Below are 21153 nucleotides of genomic sequence, written 5' to 3' on the forward strand. Positions count from 1 at the left end.
CGCTCGGCCGCCATGGCTGCGCGGCTGCCCCCTGCCCCGCACAGCTCTCGCGAGACTCCGCGCGAGACCGGCCCGCGGCGGGCAAACATGGCGGCGGTGGGGCCGGCCTCACCTCGCGAGAGCTCGGCCTCATCTCGCGAGAGTTCGCCCTCTCGCTGCGCCAGCGCCGGGGGCGGGCAAATATGGCGGCGGCGGTCTCAGGCGGCTGGGCCGTGGTGGTCGCTCTGCCGGGAGCTGGGCCTCAGGGGGGCTGTTCCCGCTGTGAGCCCTCCCTATAGCTGTCCCGCGCCATGAGCCTGGCTGTGGGGCGGGCGTCCCCCTGCCTTGGCGCCTCAGGGCCGCCCCTGAGGGGTGTTACGGGGGTCAGACTCCATCCTTGTGAGGGCCATGAGCTGGGGTGGCGGCAGGAATCCCTCCCCAGCCCTGGGATTCCCTTCACGCCGCCATGCAGCACGGAGGCCCGGTGCTGGAACGGGGACTCCCCGGGGTCCCTTTGGCGTGTCACCTCCTCAGCACGGCCATGGCTTTCACAGGAGATCCAGGCCTGGCCTGTCTCCGCCATGGCTGACAAGCACTGGGGCTTCTCCTGCACCAGGCCCTGCCGCCAGCCCTCCTGGCACAGAACCCCCCTGGAAGGGGGACACGCCGCCCTGTGCCAACCCCTCCATGGTGGCTGTCCCATGCAGGGACACATCCCCGGGCGTGGGTGGGCTGGGAAGCTGGCAGAGGGCTTGAGGGGCCACCGCAGGCTCGGCCCCGCGTCGGGCAAGGCGGCTGCGCCTGCCCCTTTGGCTCGGCCCCACCTTGGGCTGGTTAAACAGGTTTGAAGTCTACACACAGATTGAGGAAGCATTTCGCAGGCTCCCAGCACGGCTGCTGCTGCTGTGTGGCCCCCCCCAGGCCCATGGCCCCCCACCTCTCTCCAAGTAAGTCCAGCAGCGAGGGGAGCCCGGTGCCAGCTTCCCCCCGCATCCTGGGGGGTGATGAGGGAGGGAGTGGGGCTGGGAGTGGGGAGGTGGAGGTATGCAAGGTACAGGCAGCTGCTTTTGCCGTGCTCCCTTGCGTGGACCTTAGGTGAAGCCCTGCGCCGCTCTGCCTCAGTTTCCCCATGGCTGTGGCCAGGCCAGGGCACTTTCTGGGGGTGCAGGGATGAATGTGCCCAGGAGGGAGAGCGAGAGACATTTTCATTGCAGGAAGCTCCCATGCCTGCAGCCAGCAGCACCTGAGGCGGGCTAAGAGACAGGGGTCCCCTGCTAAGAGGGAAAAATGGGAGATTTCTGCCTGGATCTCCTGCTTCCCTATAGCAAGCGGCACCCGGCAGCCTCCTGTGCCTGCCCCAGATCAGTCTCAGCCACAAGAGGCAGCAAATCTGGCTCACCCTGGATTTAGCTGTGAATCCTAGATGCAGCCTGGCTGGCTCTGCCCGAGTATCGGGGCTCGGCTGATGGCGGCAGGGGACGGAGCTGCGTGTGGAGCCGGTTGTGTCAGCCAGGCAGTGTCCAGCTCGCCAGAGTCACTGGGCTCGTGCCCGCCAGAACCCCCAGGATGTTTGGCCAGGTGGGGATGCGATTCCCGGGGCACAGCCAGGGCTCAGCAGGCACCCAGCTCTGGGCAATGGTGCCCACGTGTGTGATGCCACATGCCCCGATCCCGCTGCCATGCGCTGGGTGTGCTGGCAGGGCATGAGAGCATGGGGACACTGGGCTCTGCTTTAGTGGAAGGGCAGGCAGGTGATGGGGACTCCAGGGGTGGCGGCTGCCAGTTCGCAGCCCACTTTGTAACTGGGGCTGTGCGCGTGACCCCAAACCTCTCATTTCTGCTGTTTTTTCGTCTGTCTCCTTTCTCCTGGCACAGGGTGAAGTGGAAGGGACAGGAACCCAGTCCCCTCTCGACACCCCAAAACACAGGAGAGTTTCTTGCCAGTCCCCAGCTGCGTCCCGAGTGATACTGAGCCGGCTGCTCTCATGGCTGCCGCTGACCCCATCCTGCCTCCTGAGGAGGTGGCTTTGCTGGAGCTAGGGAAGGTTGCCCTGGCCACCCCCCTGGACAAGGTGCCACCGGCCCCAGGTGAACACCCAGGGGACCCTGATGCCACCCTGCCATGGGACCGGAGCCAGCACAGCGCCCCGAGCCAGCCAGAGCCTGCAGAGACAAAGAGGCGCTCAAGTCCCGAAGGGGGCCGCGAAGACCCAGAGGAGGCTGCTCTCAACTGCCCCCCAGCTGAGGCCGAAGACGAGGAAGCCCCCGGGCTGCCCGTGATGGCGGCCCATGTCTTTGTGCCCATCGACCCGCAGTGCATTGAGCAGAGACCCAGCAAGCAGAAGAAGCAACCCACCCCGTGGCCTCAGGAGGAGGGCAAGGGGGGGCACGTCCCCCACAGCGACAGACCCGACGGCCTCCGCCAGAAGCAGGTCTTCCTTCCCATCGGCCCCTCACGCTACAGGGACCCGCTGGGCTTTGAGGGGCGAGTGACCAAGCCACTGGCTGAGGAGCCGGGGTGCCTGTGCGCCAGAGAGTGTGGCACCGGCAACCTAAAGGCCGTGGCCTCCGTGGTGGGGGCCCTGCTCCTCTGCCCCTGCTTCATCTATGGGGCCTACGTCTTTCTGCCTTTTGACGCGCCGCTGCTGCCCACCGTCAGCGCCCGCCTGGTCTACACGCTGCGCTGCGCCGCCTTTGCCACCTTCCCCATCGTTCTGGGTGAGCCGCGGGGTTGGCGTACAAAGCCCTTCGCCCCACCGGTGGGCTGCACTAGTCCCGGGGGAGGGGAGCAGGGGCTGTGGGGGGCGGGGAGCAGAGCCAGGGCTGAGCTCTTTGCAGCTCCATTGCTCCCACCAGGAGCAGCAGGATTTTTCCTACCCTCTTCCCACTCCCTTGCATCTCTCTCTGGTCCCCGCCCCACGCCCAGCCCTCGGGCCCCAGTGCAGTTTCACTGGGCTCAGCCCCTCTCTTTGCCCCCCAGGGATGATTGTCAGCGGCATCTCCCGCCTCTGCTCCTCTGCATTGGAGGCCTTCGGGGAGCTGCAGCGGGAGGTGGAGATCCACCGCACCTACGTCTCCCAGTCCGTCCATCTCTTCATCCTCTACTTCTTCAACATGGCTGTGCTGGCCACCTACCTCCCACAGGAGGTCCTCAAGCTCATCCCCCTGCTCACGGGGCTTTTTGCCATCTCCCGGTAAGTGGCTACCTGGGCTGCGGCAGTGCCCAGGGTGCAAACAGGCTCTGTCAGCGCTGGCAAACACCACGCCTTGGTGGAAACTCCTGCTCTGGCAGTGCCTCACCTGGCCAACGACAGCCAGGAAAGCTGGCACAGGGGAAGGGTTGCTCTATCCCTCATCGGCCCGGCCTGGCAAACCCTCGCTGGGGTCAGAACCCCTGGGCGAAGCTGGGTGCCAGCCCCAAGGCATTGCCCTCGCTGAGCCCGCACCTCTCTGCCCTCTCCAGGTTGATTTACTGGCTGTCATACGCCATTGGACGCTCCTTCCGCGCCTTCGGCTTCAGCATGACCTTCCTGCCCCTCCTGGCCATGCTACTCTGGAACCTCTACAGCATGTTCGTCGTGGAGCCCGAAAACCTGCTTGCTGTGGCAGCGCCAAAGCCCGAGGACGGCTCCAAGGCCAACGGAGCCAAACTGCGGTACTGGGGGTGAGGGAGACCCCAGGGAGATGGGGTGCCGGGACCCCGCAGTGCAGAGGGCTTGAGCCTTCCTCGCTGCCCTGCCTTGGCAGCCTTGGAGGTGGAGGGGTGCAGGCGGATCTGGCTGGGCCCCCGCTCCCTGCCCAGGCCCGGTGGGGTTTTGCTGGGCACCCGGGGTTTTGCTGGGTACCAGAGATGATAGAGCCAAGCTGTAAAACCCTCTGCACTGGGAGATTCCTGCAGGAGGGCGAACAGGGCCTGGAGCAAGACCAGTGAGCCCTGTTCCACAGGGATGGGGCGGGCTGGGAGTTGCGAACCTCATGCTGGAGCTGGCTTTGCCCAATAAAGCCCTTCACCGAGTGGCTCTGTGGCTGGTTTGGGGAGGGTGGGTTACATTCGCATGGAATCGCTGCTGCCAGGATTTATAGCTTCGCTCTCGCAAAGCCGTCATCCAGCCCCAAAATGATGTTTCCAAGATGGGGGGGGGGGAAAGATGCTTCCCCAAACTGTCCATCTCCCAGCGCTGCAGCAACAGCCCAGCCCTGCGTCCTGCTCCCGGGTCCCTGCGTGGCTGGTCCTGCCCAGCCTGTCCCTCCTCCTCTTCCTCCTGGTGGAGGTTCACAAACCAGTTGGCCGGGTAGGAGGGAGGGAGCCCTGCCCCAGGGAGGGATGCAGGGAGAAGCCAGGATGGGTGAGCTGGCAGCAGGCTTGCCGCTGACGAGGGCTGGGGATGGCTGATCCCCCCCAAGGACGGGCACCCAGCCTGCACCCCTCAGGGCACCCCTTGGGAGTCCATTGCAGACCCCTGGGAGTCCAGCCCCGTGGAATTCTGATTGTCTCAGTTCTCTCATTCTCTGCGTAACCCAAACCAGTTAAAAATCCACCAAATAAAGGGAAAGCCCCTCCAGCCCTACATCTGCCAAGTGTTCGTCGCGTCCCGCCTCCCATCCCTGAATCACGGGAGCGGCTCACCCACTGCAGCCCAGCTGAGTTGGGGAACGGGAACAGCGTGACTCCTCAAACACAATTCTCGGCAGGGGCAGGGCCCACGGCCTGCGCTCACGCTGACCCCACGGTTCATAAAAAAACCACCCCAGAGCACCACCCGCTGCTGCGGGGCAGGAGTCAATCTAGGGGCAGGGAGTCTCCCTCCTCTCAGAGGCGTTTTCATACCTCGGCTCCTGCTGAGTTCCAGCACCCTGCTCCCCTCGCGCCCACCCGTAGCGTAGCGTTTCCCCAAGAAACTGCTCTTAGAAATCCACTTTATTTGGTCAAAGACAACTTGGTGACAGAGAACACCAAAACCCAGCACACACACACCCCCCCCAAGTGATGCAAACGCCTGGCAGCCACACACCACGCTTGCCCCATGGCTTCAAGCACCTGGATGGCACCTCCGAGCCAGCCCTGCCGAGCCGAGGGCTGCGGTTAACGGAGAGCAAGGCTGGAGCAGCCCTTCCTGGGCTGACAGGACGCACCTGAGCTCAAGCAGCCGCTGCGAAGCGGCGCCGGGTTTCCCTCTTGTACCAGCAGCCCTCCCCGAGGCCAGCGCAGCAGAAAGTGCCTCTTGGGGGACTGAGGAGTCCGTGAGCCCCGGCGGGGTTGAGGGGGGGGTGTTCTGGGACACCCCCAGCACAGTGAGAAGCAGCAAGGCACCCTGCAAGGTCGCCAGCCCTGTCCTCCAGCCCTGCTCCTGGGGTCGGAGCCACCCAAGCAACTCCGGAGTGCTCTGGAGGTGGCACAGGACAGGGCGCAGCCAGTCCCAGCTGCCGCTCGGCCGCGGACATGACAACAGTGGTTTTATCCCCGGGGAGAAGGAGGATCTTTCCACGGCTCAAGGCCACCCTGACCAGCTCCTCCCAGTCATTTCCCTTGTCTGGATGGATCAGGAAAAGAGAGAGGAAGAAGTGCAATCCCGTGCAGGATCTGGGCAACCCTGGGCAGGAGGAGGGAGCAGGACAGAGGGATACACGACGTGGGCAACTGCTGCAGATGTTGCCCCGGTCCCCTCCGAGCCTGGGCTGAGGACAGAGAGGACATTGCAGGAGCCCCTGCAGCAGCTGCGGTCGTATCCTGGTGACAAGAAGGATCCTGGGGGTCTCTCCAGGGACCGTCCCTCTCAGTTGATGGGCTCATACTCAGAGTAGCGTTTCCTCTGGGCAAAGAGGACCACGCAGCTGCCCACCAGCAGCATGGCCATGGGGGTGCCCAGCGCCACGGCCATGATGGAGATGACGAGGGGGGAGAAGGTGTCCTTGGGGGGCTGCCCGAAGCCCAGCAGCGCCGACCTGCAGGAGGGGATGAGACAAATCAGCCAGGGAGATGGGGATCAGCCGTGTCCTGTGGGTGGAATATCTGGGGCTTTCTACCCCGATAGGATCAGACCGCGATTTCTTGGCGGGATCCCACACAGGGCAGGAGAGGGTCTCCCTGACCGGGGGAGGGAATGCGTCGATAAACTGCAAAACTCCTTCTACGGGATCATAGGAAAACACGAGACTTTTGAAAGGAGTTAAGTTATTACACAGACAAACCCTCCAACCAGTTGCCCGAACCGCAAGTTCTTCATGGCGGGGACAGCAGCGGTGACGGGACAGCACCACTTCACGTACGCTGGACCCCACTCACCAGCTGAGGTAGCGCTTCTCCTGGTAAACCTTCCCGTCCTCTCCCCCGAAGGAGATATTGATGGCGCTGACGGTGTAGGTGCTGCCCATGCCCTCCCCGAAGTAGGCGTGGACGATGCTGGACGCGGGCAGGGTCCAGTTGGCTGCCTGCAGGCCGCGGGACCGGCACTGGATGCCGTCCTCGCGCCTGGGGCTCCGGGAGCCGTAGGCTGTCGCCTTCCACTGCAGGAAGCTGAGCGTGGAGCTGTCGTTTCGGGACTCGGCTACCAGGGAGAGCATCTGGCGGAGAGCAAGCAACGGGCGGTGAAGCGAGGGCAGGAGAAGGCCTTCGTGCCACAGCAGGGAGCCCAGGTCGCCCAGGCTGCTGGCCCCGGATCCCCCTCGTTCCTGCAGCAGGGGACGTCCCCGAGCCCAGCGCTCCCCCCACGCTCACCTCGAAGATGGTGGGAGTGTACTCATCGTCGATGGAGCGCGTGGAGCGCAGCTTCTGCACCACCCCCATCTCCTCCACCGTGGCCACCTCCAGCGCAAATCGGGAGCCGTTGCCCCGCGGAGCCACCCCCGCCAGGACAAACTCCACTTTGGAGCTGTTTGCCGTGTGCAGGAGGCTGGGCAGCGGCCTGTCACGGCCACCGGCGTCGTAGGCTGTCACCTGCAGGGGACACAGATGAGAGGGGACAGCATGATCACCAGCGAGGACACCGAGGAGAAGCGTTCCCTCCCCAGAAGGTGCTCTGGACACGACATTCACTGTGTCCTCCCTACAGCATCCCAGCGCAGCAAACACCCCCCGGGGACTCACCCGGAACGCCACGCTGCCATTGGAGAAGCTGCCGCTGGGGTCGGTGGCCGGGACGCCCGTGAACTCGGCCGTCAGGGCCGTGTGGTTCAGGGTGCGATTGATGCTGTCCCAGGAAAAGTCAGACAGGTCGTACGGGGGGTAGAAGAGCTCTTCCAGCGTTTTGGCCTCGCTGTACTCGAACACCTGGAGAGAAGGAAGGGGAGAGGGGCCGGGAGCCACCAGCAGGGGCTGGGGACACCACCGCCCTGTGCTGTGGTCCACCGGGCTGGCACCGTCACCAGGGAGCGGTGGAGACCAGAAAGGAGCTGCCTTGGCCAAACATCTCGGGCACCATCACAGCTCAAGCCAGAGACAACCAGGGCAGGACACACGAGGGGCCATTTTGCTGCTGCCGGACCTGCTCTGCCCCGAGCAACCCCTTGTCCCGGTTGGAGCGACACAGGACTAATTGCTCTTTTAACGCTTGGGGAAACTGCACTTTTAGAAGACTCTAGTGGCTGAATCTGTGAAAATATTTACTTTAGAGCCAGCTCTGGGGTGCGGGTTTCAAGGTCTCGGTGTTTTCGAGCTCCCCAGGTGCGGGGACGAGGAGGAGCGAGACCCGGGCACTTGCCCCAAGCTGCCAACAGGGTTATTTCACACCGTGAACGGCACGTTCCGTAGAAATTAGGAAGTTTGCTGAGGAGTTCTCCCTCTGAGCACTCCTCGCCCCGGTGCCGGAGCCCTGAGCCCTTCCCTTCCTCCCGAAGCCGCAGCGCTCGCCGTGGCCCACGTTGGCTGTCCCTGCTGGGAGTGCGCGGCTTCCTGCTGAGGGAATGGGCTGGGCAGAGTCCTGGGGTGTTTTATATTGGTATCGGGATCAACGCTGGTTCTTTAGTGTTATTGATGTTAATTATTTAGTCTTATTCTACTAAATCTGTTTATATTTCAACCCTTGGGTTTCCTTGGTTTTTGACAATTCCCCTTCCCAGGTGGGGAGGGGTCATGGGGTGAGAGAATAATTGTCTGAACGACAACAACTTCTTGTGGGTTCCTCAGAGCAGGACACCCCTCCGCCACGGGGCAGCTCTCCCGGCACGGGGCCGCCTTCCTCGGTGCTACCTTGGTGAAGACGACGGCAGCGGAGTAGACGACGCTGCTGGGAGGGTCGATCCAGATGGCGCCGGCAGGAGCTGGGGAGAGCAGCTGGGTCCAGTTGATGCGCAGGACGCTGCTCCCGCTTGCCGTGGCCACCAGCAGCACCGCGGGGGCCCCGATGCTGCTCCAGACGTAGTGCAGGGTGTCAGCGGGCCCCACCGCCCGCACGTGAAGCAGGTTGACGGAGGAGTTGTTCCAGCCGGGGTTGTACTGCATCGACACCTGCGGGGGAAGGAGAGGTCTTGGGGGGGATTCAGTCCTACCCAGCGTGGGACAATTCCAAATTACACAGAATCAGAGACTGGCGGGGGCTGGAAGGGACCTCTGGAGGTCACCTTGTCCCACCCCCTGCCAGAGCAGGGTCACCCAGAGCAGGTCGCGCAGGGTCGCCCCCAGGCGGGTTCGGAATATCCCCAGAGCAGGAGACCCCACAGCCTCTCCGGGCAGCCTGTGCCAGGGCTCTGCCACCCTCAGAGTAATTTCCCCTGTCCCAGTTTGTGCCCGCTGCCCCTCGTCCTGTCCCCGGGCACCACTGGAAGGAGCCCGGCCCCATCCTCTCGCCCCCCGCCCTTTAGCTCTCGCTGAGCGTCGAGGAGATCCCCCCTCAGCCTGCTCTTCTCCAGGCTGATGCTCCACTCCCTGGATCGTCTCCGCAGCCTCCGCTGGACTCTCTCCAGCAGTTCCTTGTCCTTCTTGAACTGGGGAGCCCAGCACTGGACCCAGTTCAGGAAACTGGTGGGACGAGGGGACAGGAGCCTCCTCGGTGACGAAGCCCCGCCGCGCTGTCCCAGCTCGCTCAGCGTTTCACACCCGGCTCTTTCGCAACAGGTTTCCGGCCGCGCAGGGAGCCCCAGCCCCTTCCCCTTCCCCGCCCGCGCTGCCCCCGCCGGGCCGGGACACGGCGGGGAGGGACGACGGCGGCACCGGGACAGTGTCCCCGGCCACGGGTGACCCACGGTGGCAGGTTCCCCCTCCGAGCCCCGGGGGGGGCATTCGCTTAGCGCGGGGCTGGGCGACCCGAGGAAGCCCCTCTCCTCCCCGGACCCCGCGCGTTTGGCCCCCGGTAGCGGCACCACCGGGGGCGGGCGGACTCCGGCCCCTCCGACGCTGCCCCCGGGCGCTCCCCGGGGCCCTGCCCCGGCCCCCCGCGGGAAGGGAGCGGGACGAGCCCCAGCCCAGGGGCTGGAGCCCCGGTGTCCCCCGCTCACCTGCCGCCGGCCGCCGCCACCGCGGCCGCCCGCCGCCGCCGCCAGCAGCGGCAGCAGCAGGAGGAGGCCGCTGCTCGCCGCCATGTTGCCAGCCCACCCGCTCACGTGACCGCCGGACCTCCCACCCACCCCCCCCCCTTAAAGGCGCCGCGCGGGAGACTCTTAAAGGAGCCGCCGCCCTCCAGGAAGATCCCGGGGGCGGAGACGGCGCCGCGGTGGGTCCCGACCCGCAGCCGGAGCTCCCCGTCAGCGCCCGGCCCCGGGGGAGGCTCCTCCATCCCCCCCCCGCCCCGCATTAAACACACACAGCGAGTGAAATGAGGCGGTTTATTGTTGAGGCAAACGGGGAAAGGGAAGTTACAGTCCAGAAACTTAAATTAAGCATCAGCATCTCCCCCCAGAGGCACATCAGCCCTTTCCCCACCTTCGTGGTTGGTTTTATTTCAAACTTTTCCCCGCGCTCAGCCTCGGCCCAGGGGGGGGCTCCATCCCGCTCCTCCCAGCGCCGAGTGCCCGGTTCCGTCCCAGGGGCGTCGCGGCCCCTCTCACTCCTGGGCCGGCTCCGGCGCCGCCGGCTGCTTGCTCTGATCGTCGCCCTTCTTTTTGTGCCCCGAAACGATGTCATCGATGCGGAGGAGGAGAACCGCGGTCTGGGGAGAAAGCCCGTGCCCAGCTCCAGTCAGAAGCTCGGCCCAAATAAAATACAATCCACACAGCTTTCACACCAAAGAAGCATCTGCCTTAATTAAGTAATAATAATTAAATCATTCTCGCCCCACAGCAGAGTGGAAAAGACACGCCGCCCCTCACAGGAGCGGTCAGGGGCTCCGACACCTGGCAGGACGCCCCGTGGAAAAGGGGACACCGATTATTTCCAGAACGGGACACAGCGTCCCCCCGAGCGACCGCGTTTGATCCAACACCAGCGAGCGAACGCTCAGAACGGGATCTCCGAGCAGGGGCGGGCGGCTGAGGCACGGCCGCCCCGAGGAGCCGAAGGGCAGGAGCTCTCAGGGCCACTAACGGGACTCCAGCACGCGGCTGGCACCTGGGTGACGGCTCCGGAACAGCCCGTCCTCACGGGACTAACGAGTCCGCACAGAAAGAGGTGGGATGGAACGTGTCGGATTTGGGCCACAGGATCAAAAATCAACCCCTTGGAAAGCCCGAGCCGGGGCTCCCGCGGGTGCTGCGTCCCTCATCGTCACACACGCACCGGGCTGGGGGCAAGCGCCGCAAACAGCCCAGTGCGCGACCAGTAACGTTCCCCCCCTCCCAAGAGACCGCCCCCGGAGGCTCTGAAGTCCCGTCCCCCCCTCTCCTCACCTCCACCGCGGTTTTGTAGGTCTGCAGTTTGACCGCCAAAGGCTCCCAGATCCCCAGGTCCTTCATATCAACCAAGGCTCCGCTCTCGCCGTTCACGCCCCACGTCTGGCTGCCTTCTTGGGTGTGTTTTGCCTGGAAGCGGAAAGACAGGTCACCACCGGCGGAATAAAACGTCAAATTCACCTGCTGGAAACCCAAACTGAGCACGAGCGCAGGAAAATAGGAAAAGGTCATTAGAATTTTCTCAGTTTTGGAGTTTGTACCAGAGCGTGTGACCGAGCACCACCTGAAACACTTAATTACATCACAAGTTGGACTGGGCGATACTCTCTCTCACGCCACCCAATCTAATCGCAAAGGAGGATTTTGATTTTGTTTACCGTCAGGGTTTTGTTTTTAAACTCTGGTACCTCAAACAAGCGACTGAATTCACAGAACGACAGAAGGGTGTGGGTTGGGAAGGATCTTAAAGATCAGCTCGTTCCAACCCCCCGCCCTGGGCAGGGACCCCTCCCACTAAGACCACCACGAAAATTCCATTTTCATACTTTCAAATTTGGCACAAAACTTCAGTAAAAACGGCTGCAGCCCAGCCAATGAAAAAAAGCCCAACGGCCCGTCAGTCACCTTCAACGGAGCAGCTCAACACCGGCCTCCTCTAACGTAAAAGCGACTGCAGAAGAGCTGCACCATCGCCGGCCCGAGAAGCTGCGCTGCTACGGAAGGATGATCCACCTGAGGGGGGGGGTGCCCTGGTTTGAGCGACACAGGACTAATTGCTCTTTTAACGCTTGGGAAAACTGCACTTTTAGAAGACTCTAGTGGCTGAATCTGTGAAAATATTTACTTTAGAGCCAGCTCTGGGGTGCGGGTTTCAAGGTCTCGGTGTTTTCGAGCTCCCCAGGTGCGGGGACGAGGAGGAGCGAGACCCGGGCACTTGCCCCAAGCTGCCAACAGGGTTATTTCACACCGTGAACGGCACGTTCTGTAGAAATTAGGAAGTTTGCTGAGGAGTTCTCCCTCTGAGCACTCCTCGCCCCGGTGCCGGAGCCCTGAGCCCTTCCCTTCCTCCCGAAGCCGCAGCGCTCGCCGTGGCCCACGTTGGCTGTCCCTGCTGGGAGTGCGCGGCTTCCTGCTGAGGGAATGGGCTGGGCAGAGTCCTGGGGTGTTTTATACTGGTATCGGGATCAACGCTGGTTCTTCAGTGTTATTATTGTTAATTATTTAGTCTTATTCTACTAAATCTGTTTATATTTCAACCCTCGGATTCCCTTGTTTTCTCACCAATTCCCCTTCCCAGGTGAGGAACAGTCATGGGGTGAGAAAATAATTATCTAAATGACACTAAACTGTTGTGGGTTCCTCAACCGATCACGGCAGGACGGGGCTGACCCTCTTCAGGTGACCCCCCAGCCCTGCACCTTACCCTGAGCGAGGTCAGCACGCGGATGGTACTCGCGCCGCAGTTCTGGATCAGCGTTCGGGGAATGACTTCCAGAGCCTGGGCCACCGCCCGGTAGGGCCACTGCTCCACACCCGTCATGCCTTTGGACTTCTCCGTCAGCGCGTGGGAAACGGCCATTTCGGTGGCCCCCCCTCCTGGGACCAGCTGCGGGTCGATGAGGACATTGCGACACACCTGCATGGCATCCTGAAGGTTGCGCTCGACCTCCTGTAACAGCAGGAAAGCAGGGATTTATCACTTGCGGGAACTGTAGCAAACCGCCGGCTGAAAGCACAGCCCACGCTCTGCTGCGCCGGGTCCCGCAGTATCTCAAGCTGGAAGGGACCCATAAGAAACATCGAGTCCAACTCCCAGCAAACACAAAACTCCTGAAATCACAGAATCACAGAATGGTTTGGGTGGGAAGGGACCTTGAAGACCACCCAGTGCCAGCCCCTGCCCTGGGCAGGGACACCTCCCACCAGCCCAGGTGGCTCCAAGCCCCGTCCAACCTGGCCTTGAACCCCTCCAGGGATGGGGCAGCCACAGCTTCTCTGGGCAACCTGGCCCAGGGGCTCACCGCCCTCGGAAGAAGGAATTTCTTCCCCACATCTCATCTCAATCTCCCCTCTTTTGGTTTCAACCCATTCCCAACGTCCCGTGGCTCCCCTCCCTGCTCCAGAGTCCCTCCCCAGCTTTCCCGGAGCCCCTTGAGGGACTGGAAGGGGCTCCAAGGTCTGCGCGGAGCCTTCTCTTCTCCAGGCTGACCCCCCCCAGCTCTCTCAGCCTGTCCTCCCAGCAGAGGGGCTCCAGCCCTCCCAGCATCTCTGGGGCCCCCTCTGGACCTGTTAAGATCCCACCGACTTTACTGATGTCCCAGACAAGTGGGATTTTAAGCATGTAAGAAACATGCATTTTTGGCACAAAGACCCTCTTTATGGCCAACGCAGGGGGAGCTGAGTAACTTCCTGTCCAAATCTTTCCTCTAGCAGAACGCCACAACCGTTTTTCTTCCTCACAGTGATGGCAGACGTCCCATCTGCACCCAGTCTAATCACCTGTAATATTTTCACTGTTACATTTTCCACATGTTTTCTCACTTTTCCGAACAAGCTTGAGACAGTGACAGTAGGACAAAGTGGCCATTTCCTCATTTATAGCTTTTTTTTTCCCCACCCCCATCGCTGGCCGAACGAAAACCACTCCACGGTGCAGCGTCAATAGCGACAGAGCTTTCTTTAGTCATCATCAAAAGCATCAAAATGCCTGTGTCAGAAACTTCATCTGTGATGAAATATTTCTGTTCCAAGACGCTTCTTTCTCGTTTTTGTATGTAAGTTTTTTGCCTTTGCTGTACGCGGCCCACAAGACAGAAATTCTTTGTCGCTCCAGAACCCAGAAGAAACCCGCATTTACTTCATTTGCGCGCAACGGCTGCTCCAAGGGAAGCAATGACTGAGTGACATCAAGAAGGTGGCCAGGACAGGAGGGGAGGCAGAACGTGCGATAACTTACTGCTAGGATTTCCTTGCTGGCTCCACGCAGAATGATAGTGCAAGCCTTGGGGTCTTTGCAGTCGGTGATGAAGGCAAAATACTCATCTCCTATTTTTTTAACTTCAAAAAGCCTGGCTCCGGTTCCCACATCCTCCTCCCGCAGCTCGTCTGTGCGACTCACGATGCGAGCCCCGCAGGCCCTAGCACACAGAGAACAGTCCAGTGAGGTGCTCACAAAGAAGAGCTGGGCGGAAAGGGCGAGATAAGAATGAAAAAAATCCGTGCCACAGAGAGCAAGAAGAGAGCTCCAGCGAGGAGACAGCGCTTACCTGGCGATCCTGTTGTTGTCCGTCTTTCTCACTCTGCGGATCGCAGTGATGTTTGCTCTCATCAGGTAGTGCTGGGCCAAGTCTGAAATCAGGTTGGGACAACTTTATTGATGAATCAGCTGTATCACGACAAACTTTATGCGTCTTTTTAAAGTCAAAAAGGGTTCTGGAAAGAAAAACCTAAATGTAGCTTCTTAACCCAAGCTGCAAGGCACAATTCCAGTGCAGCTTTCCAGGGTTTGCTAGACTCATCCTCGCTTAGAGTTTCATATCGTTTCCAAACGCTGGAAAAGCCAAGTTCTATTGTGAAGTGTCCACGTTCACAGAACAATCTCAAGAACCCACTTCGATGCCTGCAATGTAGAATTATTTGCTAGAAAGCTAAAACAAACCAAAACCAGGGTCAAAATCAGGTTTGTGGGTTTTTTGTGATGTTTGGTTTGTTGTGTTGTTTTGTTTTTTTTTCTTTAAAGTTACTGACTGGTGCATTTAACACAGCACAAACCTTATTAGATGAATTCAACACAAAGGATCACACACGTGTTATTACCAGAAATCCCTTTTTCTGTGATGACCAGATCCGGCTTGACTCTCATGAGATCCTCGCAGATCTGCTGAATGTACTCTTCCTCCATCTGCAGGATGCGGGCAAAGTCTTCCTCCCGCGTTATCTCAATATCGGTCTGCACAGAGAGAGGCGTCAGTGCCTTGCTGTATTCCTCCCCACCCGTCACCCAGTTACACACAGATCCCCTGGCCTGAGCGATCTTAACTCCTCCAACATTGCCTGGGGAAGAGTTAAGGACAACTGCGCAGCGAAAAACACCGATCGAATAAACGGTGACGCTGCGTCAGTTTAACATTAGCGTTAATTAAAGCACAGAAATATTTCTTTGACTCTTGACCATCGCTTAGAGACACAAATCACTGCAGCTGCTTCAGAACTGAGGCTACAGTGCTTTGCCTCACTATTTTTCTACCTTTTCCTCCACCAGGGTACTGACCCCACGGCAGAATTAGCCTAGACACGCAAACGGTCTCTGAAAGGCAGAACACGAAGAGAACCTTTTGCCACTCGTGCAACTATCGATCTGGATTTGTTGACTTTAATAGTCTTACAGCAAAAGCCGTGGGCATCTCTAACAGGACATGCTTTACCTGGCTCTCTCCTTTCTTGTACTCTAGGGAACAATCCAGAAGGACGATGCGGGGATTCTTAATAAGGCGACGCATCCTGGGATGGGTTACGTCTTTATTCACCATGATTCCACGCAACACACAGGAGTCTTCACTAAAACCACCTGGAATCTGACAGACATAAGAAAGGGGGAAAAAATGAGATAAATCAGTCTACTCTACGAAAACCTGTATATCTGGCGAAACTATCCATCCTGGGTACGGAGAAGGGAAAACTCTCCCAAGTAACCGTGATGCATCCAGCTGACCATCCGAGTTCATTTCCAGAGCACACCGATTAAGCGCAAAGCCAGGGAAGAACTTGAGAAACTGCTCACATCCTACTGCCTGACAACACGCGTTTAAGAAACGGCAACCAAACCAACTTAAACCATCTTTTTGACAAACATCGGAAAAGAGCAGAAATAACTACCCCTGTTCTCACCGCAAGCCAGCCAGGCTGACAGCGCTAAAACGTCTTCAAGGGTTACGTTTGTGAACCGCGGCACAGAATTCCCACAGCATCCTAGGAACAGCTAGTGCGGAACAAGAAAGGGGCGTGCAGACTCGGAACAGTTCAGGACACACTCACCTTTTCCACTTTTGCGTATTTTTTAATATCAATTTCCTTTCTGCCATTTTCTTCAAACTCCACTGTCTTAACAGCGTCAAGAGCAATGCTACAGGCCAAGTCAGCCCAGCGGTTTATCGCCTTGGTATTTATAGCACTCTTTATTATTTTAAGCATCATCTCTTTGTTGTTCACGTCCACTGGAGTGCTGACACAAAGGAAAAACCAAACAGTAAATTGAGTATTACTCCAGGCTACAATCTATTCATAATCCCATTGAGTCCCTCTCCAATTATATTATGAAATTAAGTTATATTTTACTAACATGATTCCCTGAAGAATCACCTTTAGGCAGTACAGGAACCCCATATCCCTTCTCTCTGTCTCCCACCAGTCCACGCTTACCCAATTTTCTTTAGAATACTGATCATGTCATCCAGAGCCTTACGATAAGCCCCAATGATCACAGTTGGGTGCATCTGCTGCTCAAGGAAGTGTTCGGCCACAGAGAGCATCTCTCCAGCTAAAAACCAAAAAAAAAAACCCAAACAAAAAAAAACATCAAAAGATAAGTTAGTACAACAATCAACAGTCAAGCCAGGAGAACAGCACACCAGATAAAAAGTATCTGCTATCCACACAGAGAGCTCTAACGTCATCTATACCTGTCTTTATACTTCATTCTGCTTATCTCGGGGAAAGAACACAACTTTCCAAAGCACGGAGCTGATCACCTAAGGGTCTAATGAACCTAGCATTATCTTCCACGGTAAGAAAAAGGATCAATTTTAGGGTTGCTAAATAACAAATATCTGTCTCATTAAGGCATACTGACTGGGCTTTGATGAGCAAAAAGGGTGAACTTCAGCCTTTACAAAAACGTATGCCTTATTAACGCTCCTTACCAAGGATAATTACAGATGTGGTCCCATCTCCAACTTCTTCATCTTGAGTACGGCTGATCTCAATCATTGATTTTGCAGCTGGATGCTGGACTTGAATCTGTACAGGAGCGAGGGGTATGGGTTTTTTTCAGAATATTAACACTGAAACTTCTTGCACCGCTCAATAGAACAAATACCGCACCTTTTAAACAGCCAAAGGCATCCTGCTCAACTACAGCAGAGATTTTTCTTACTTTTTGTGACCGAAAATAAGCCCTGGTATTTCCCAATATTATGTCTCCCACAGTTTTTCAGGCATTACGATTTTTGTGATGTTGTTTCACTTGCACCAGAAAGACAACAATGATTTCTTGGTCTAATTATCTGGCATCTACTCGTAAGGTTTTGACGCAAGTGATTATAGCTACAATTACCACAGGATTTACACCAGTACCGTAAAACCTCCATGAAAACCTACCACCCTGGGATCAAACCTAGATTTCTGAGGAAGAAGAGCATTTGCTGCAAATATTTAATTCCTCCCCAGTAAGCAGCCTTCTCGGTACTGCTGTTTAGTACTTGGTGGCTCTCAAGACAGAAGACAAAATACCATAGTTCCATCGGCAGCAATGTAACTGTATCCTGGAAGATTCCGACTCGCACGTTAAGCGAGACAAACCTTAAGGAGAAACTTACCTCCCTAAGAATAGCATTGCCGTCGTTGGTCATCACAATCCCACCCATGGGGTCCAAAAGCATCTGCAACCAAAAAAAAACCCCACAATTTTGCACTGACCTGTAATAGGTGCAGTGTTTCTAGTCAGTACGTGCAGCACAGGTTTTGCAGCAAAAGGTCTTACCTTCATCATCGCTCTCGGTCCCAAACACGTTCGGATAATGTCAGCAATAGTCTAGGAGGAACAAAAGGAATCAGGCAATACAGGAGGGCATCGGAAGTCTAAAAACCCCATAGTCTACAGGAAACAAGCAGCCACTGCAAAATTTAAGTGACCAAATGACCCTGCAGTTGCTTAGATGCAGCAGAAGTTAACAATTGTGAGGGAATGAGAACACAGAGGGATTGTAAGAGTGCTGGCACCACACTAACTTAACTAAATCAGATGTCAAAACTTACACACTTCCAGATTTTGCAGAGAAAGAGGCTTTTGTGGGTTAAACCCCTCCATGTTCAGTTCCACTGCACCTATTACTCGGACACTGAAAATTCATTTGCTACGCTACTTCTACTCTGGATTCATAAAAACTAGAGAAAATATGCTTCAGATCCAGTTTTCCCTCTCAAATATATAAATATGTATATATATATGCAAACACACACTATCAAAAAAAAAAAAAAAAGAATCAAAATAGCCTGACATGAGAATACGGTACCTTAGCAGCAGTGATGTTTCCAGTCTGGACTTTTCTTCCAGACTCGCGTTTCACATTCTGACCTAATGCACACAGGAAAAAAGAAATATATTAAAGTACAAATATAACTTTAATCTGATCTTACTAAGAAGTCCAAGCCTGAAACAATGATACTGACAGTGCCTCAAAGATACCCTCTGTCACACACACTTGATACATGTCCAGTTCTAAATTAAGTTTACAATATAAACACCACAGCCACTGCAAGAAGGGATATTTGTAGAAAAGCGTCAGCGAAAAGCCACGTTCTTTATTATAACAGAATTCCTGATTAGCATCATAATTCAAATGAGAAAAAACTTTGCAATCCTGAAATATAAACTACTGCCCCAAGAAAATCAAACAGCCGTCACTCGCTACTGTCTGCAGGATCCCACAAAGCCCAGGAACTGCTGCACCGTAGTTTTCAGTCAAAACCAGTTACAGATGCTCACGCATAGCAAGTTAAACATTGATTTAAAAATAGCAAGGAGGGGGGGGTTGGTCTCTTCTGCCAAGTAATAAGCGACAGGACAAGAGAAAATGGCCTCAAGTTCTGCCAGGCGAGGTTTAGGATGGTTATTAGGAAAAATTTGTTCACCAAAAGGGCTGTCAAGCATTGGAGGAGGCTGCCCAGGGCAGTGGTGGAGTCGCCATCCCTGGAGGGGTTTAAAAGCCGGGCAGACGCGGTGCTGAGGGACGTGGGTCAGTGGGGGTTTGGGCAGGGTTGGGGTGATGGTTGGACTCGATGATCTGGAAGGTCCCTTCCAGCCTCGACCATTCTGTGATTCTACAGTCAGTGGCACTCAGCCTTTGTCACATCAGGGTGAGCAGCCACTGCCACGCCACGGGCTCACAACCGTATCTGGGGACCAGCTGTCAAAAGGGTCTGCCTCAAAGAATCTCCAGGCTTGGTGCTGCTTTTCTTCTATTACAAGCCTAGACTGGACGAGCACAGATTTACTTCAGGCGTGGATGCTCGTGTGTATAGATTTAGAAGACAGAACAAAAGAAAGCACCAACAAAAGCAGCACCAAGAATAAGGTAAGCAGCCCTAGAGCTGAGGAGCCCCAGGCTACAACTGAACAGAGCAGGCGGGGGGAGAGAAGGAGAAAAACCAAGCTGGAAGAAAACCCCCGGGAACGCCTCGCGTTGGAAGGTGGCAGAAGAACCACGAAGCACAAGGGGTTCAAACGGGACCGCACAAAGAAACGTGCTGGGAACCACGCGAGGAGAAAACAGCTGCGAGCGGCCGGGGAGCGGCGCAACGAGAAGCGGGGGCTCCGCTGCCCCGAGACCTCCCGCGGGAGGCGCGGAGCGGGGCCGCGGAGGGGGGGGGCACGGCCCGTCAGCGCTGGGCAGCGGCCACGGGGAGCCTGAGGGGACCGAGAAGAAGCGGCGAGGGGGCAGCTCGGGGCGCGCCAGGGCCCGGCGGAACCCCCGAGGGGAGAGGGGGGACCCAGGCCCGGCCGGGGTCTGTGAGGGAGGGGACCCAACATGGCGGCGGGGAAGGAGAGAAGGGAAGGGGCATCCCTCCCCTCGCTCTCCCAGCCCCGGGAGCTGCCCCGGGAGCTCCCCCGGGAGGCCGGGACGGGCGGTGGAGACACTCACTGAGGACGAGGACGGGGCGCGGACCCATCATCGCGGCGGCGGGAGCGCGGCACCGGGCGCGGAACCTTCTGGAGACAGCGAGCGTGGGGCGGCCGCTCCCAGAACTGCCGCTTCACCCCGAGCGACACCCTACCTCGCCTCCCCCGGCAACGACCAATCCCGACCCGACCCGCCGGCCCGGCGCCCAATCAGAAGGCGCTGCTCCTCCTCCTCCTTTCCTGGCGCTCACAGTAGGTTCGGTTGAGAAGCGACGGCTCCGGCGCATGGGGCCGCTGCGCGTTGGGACTGCGCATGCGCTATCCGCCGGCACCAGGCACATGGAGGATGCGGGGGGGACCGATCCCCGCATGGCCAAAGGGGCCGGGGGCCACTCTCCTGCCGCGCTCTCCGTTGCATTTGAAAGGCACCGAAGAGGGATGGAACGGCGCCACGGGCGAGCTGGGAGGCGGACCGGGGTCTCTCAGAACGGTATCTGGAAGTTCTCAAAGTGTCCCTCCCCCTTCCTTTCAGCGCTGTGGTCTCGCCCGCCCCGCGGTGCACCATGGGAGCGGCGCGCTGCCGCCAGGCACGCTGGGAGCGGTAGTTCCCGAGGCGGCGGCCGCGGCACCGCCGCCCTCTCGGCGGCCGGAGGCTGGAACGGGGCTGCCTCCTGGGATCCGAGAGCTTCCCGGTGACCCGGAGGGTCTGGTGCCCCCTCAGGGCGGAGCTTCTCGGCCTCTACCCTTAGGCATCCCCGCAGCAGCCATGTCTGTCAGGGTGTGCTTGGTCAGGCCGGCCCGTTAATCGGTGTTAATTACAGGGAAAGACACGCTGGGAGAGCTGGGGGGGGTTCAGCCTGGAGAAGAGAAGGCTCCGCGGAGACCTTGGAGCCCCTTCCAGTCCCTCAAGGGGCTCCGGGAAAGCTGGGGAGGGACTCTGGAGCAGGGAGGGGAGCCACGGGACGTTGGGAATGGGTTGAAACCAAAAGAGGGGAGATTGAGATGAGATGTGGGGAAGAAATTCCTTCTTCCGAGGGCGCTGAGCCCCTGGCCCAGGTTGCCCAGAGAAGCTGTGGCTGCCCCATCCCTGGAGGGGTTCAAGGCCGGGTTGGACGGGGCTTGGAGCCACCTGGGCTGGTGGGAGGTGTCCCTGCCCAGGGCAGGGGGTGGGACGGGATGGTCTTCCAGGTCCCTTCCCACCCAAACCGTTCTGCGGTTCTATGAAAACCACCTCTGTTTGCCCTTTCACAGCCCACAGGCCTAGAAAAGTTTCCAGCTCGTCTGATTTTTCCCCTTCTCAAATTGTTCTGCACAATAACGAGGCTTCATCTTCCTCTCTCACAGTTCCCGCTCTCTCCCAGCTCACACAGACCCACCAACTGTTAGCCAGTAACACATACAGAAGAAGGAGGGTGGGTGCATTAACCTCTGGCAGCCAACTGCTGCTTGAGCAAGGTGCTTTGCAGAGAAATTCAAGCCCCTCCTTTGTCAAAAGCTCAAAGCTTCTTTGGCCAAGTGCA

General features: G+C 58.0%; 3 protein-coding genes across 4 annotated transcripts; 1 reads left to right on the forward strand and 2 right to left on the reverse strand.

Annotated features, from left to right (window-relative positions):
• The first annotated feature begins 167 nt into the window (after window positions 1–167).
• TMEM79 (transmembrane protein 79) lies at window positions 168–4806 on the forward strand. Of its 2 annotated transcripts, XM_054182830.1 has the most exons (5): window positions 168–926; window positions 1194–1557; window positions 1855–2697; window positions 2960–3173; window positions 3443–4806. In XM_054182830.1, the coding sequence occupies exons 3-5, from the start codon at window positions 1965–1967 to the stop codon at window positions 3645–3647; spliced, it is 1152 nt and encodes a 383-aa protein (XP_054038805.1). In that variant the 5' UTR covers window positions 168–926; window positions 1194–1557; window positions 1855–1964; the 3' UTR covers window positions 3648–4806. The 2 variants fall into 2 exon arrangements, with proteins under 2 accessions (XP_054038805.1, XP_054038804.1); XM_054182829.1 differs by lacking the exon at window positions 1194–1557.
• A 78-nt stretch (window positions 4807–4884) lies between these two features.
• On the reverse strand, window positions 4885–9518 carry GLMP (glycosylated lysosomal membrane protein). The gene is made up of 6 exons (XM_054182828.1): window positions 9409–9518; window positions 8165–8422; window positions 7064–7246; window positions 6695–6913; window positions 6263–6540; window positions 4885–5922 (listed from the first exon to the last, which is right to left on the reverse strand). Exons 1-6 carry the CDS (start codon window positions 9490–9492, stop codon window positions 5754–5756), a joined length of 1191 nt encoding a protein of 396 aa, XP_054038803.1. The 5' UTR covers window positions 9493–9518; the 3' UTR covers window positions 4885–5753.
• A 203-nt stretch (window positions 9519–9721) lies between these two features.
• Window positions 9722–19846, reverse strand: CCT3 (chaperonin containing TCP1 subunit 3). The gene is made up of 14 exons (XM_054182803.1): window positions 19656–19846; window positions 18027–18088; window positions 17495–17545; window positions 17331–17393; window positions 16656–16752; window positions 16156–16273; window positions 15772–15958; window positions 15162–15311; window positions 14554–14686; window positions 14004–14085; window positions 13694–13874; window positions 12161–12406; window positions 10735–10866; window positions 9722–10058 (listed from the first exon to the last, which is right to left on the reverse strand). Exons 1-14 carry the CDS (start codon window positions 19684–19686, stop codon window positions 9954–9956), a joined length of 1638 nt encoding a protein of 545 aa, XP_054038778.1. The 5' UTR covers window positions 19687–19846; the 3' UTR covers window positions 9722–9953.
• Between the last annotated feature and the right edge of the window lie 1307 nt (window positions 19847–21153).

Source organism: Rissa tridactyla, chromosome 23 (genome assembly GCF_028500815.1).
Source record: "Rissa tridactyla isolate bRisTri1 chromosome 23, bRisTri1.patW.cur.20221130, whole genome shotgun sequence".
NCBI lineage: Eukaryota > Metazoa > Chordata > Aves > Charadriiformes > Laridae > Rissa > Rissa tridactyla.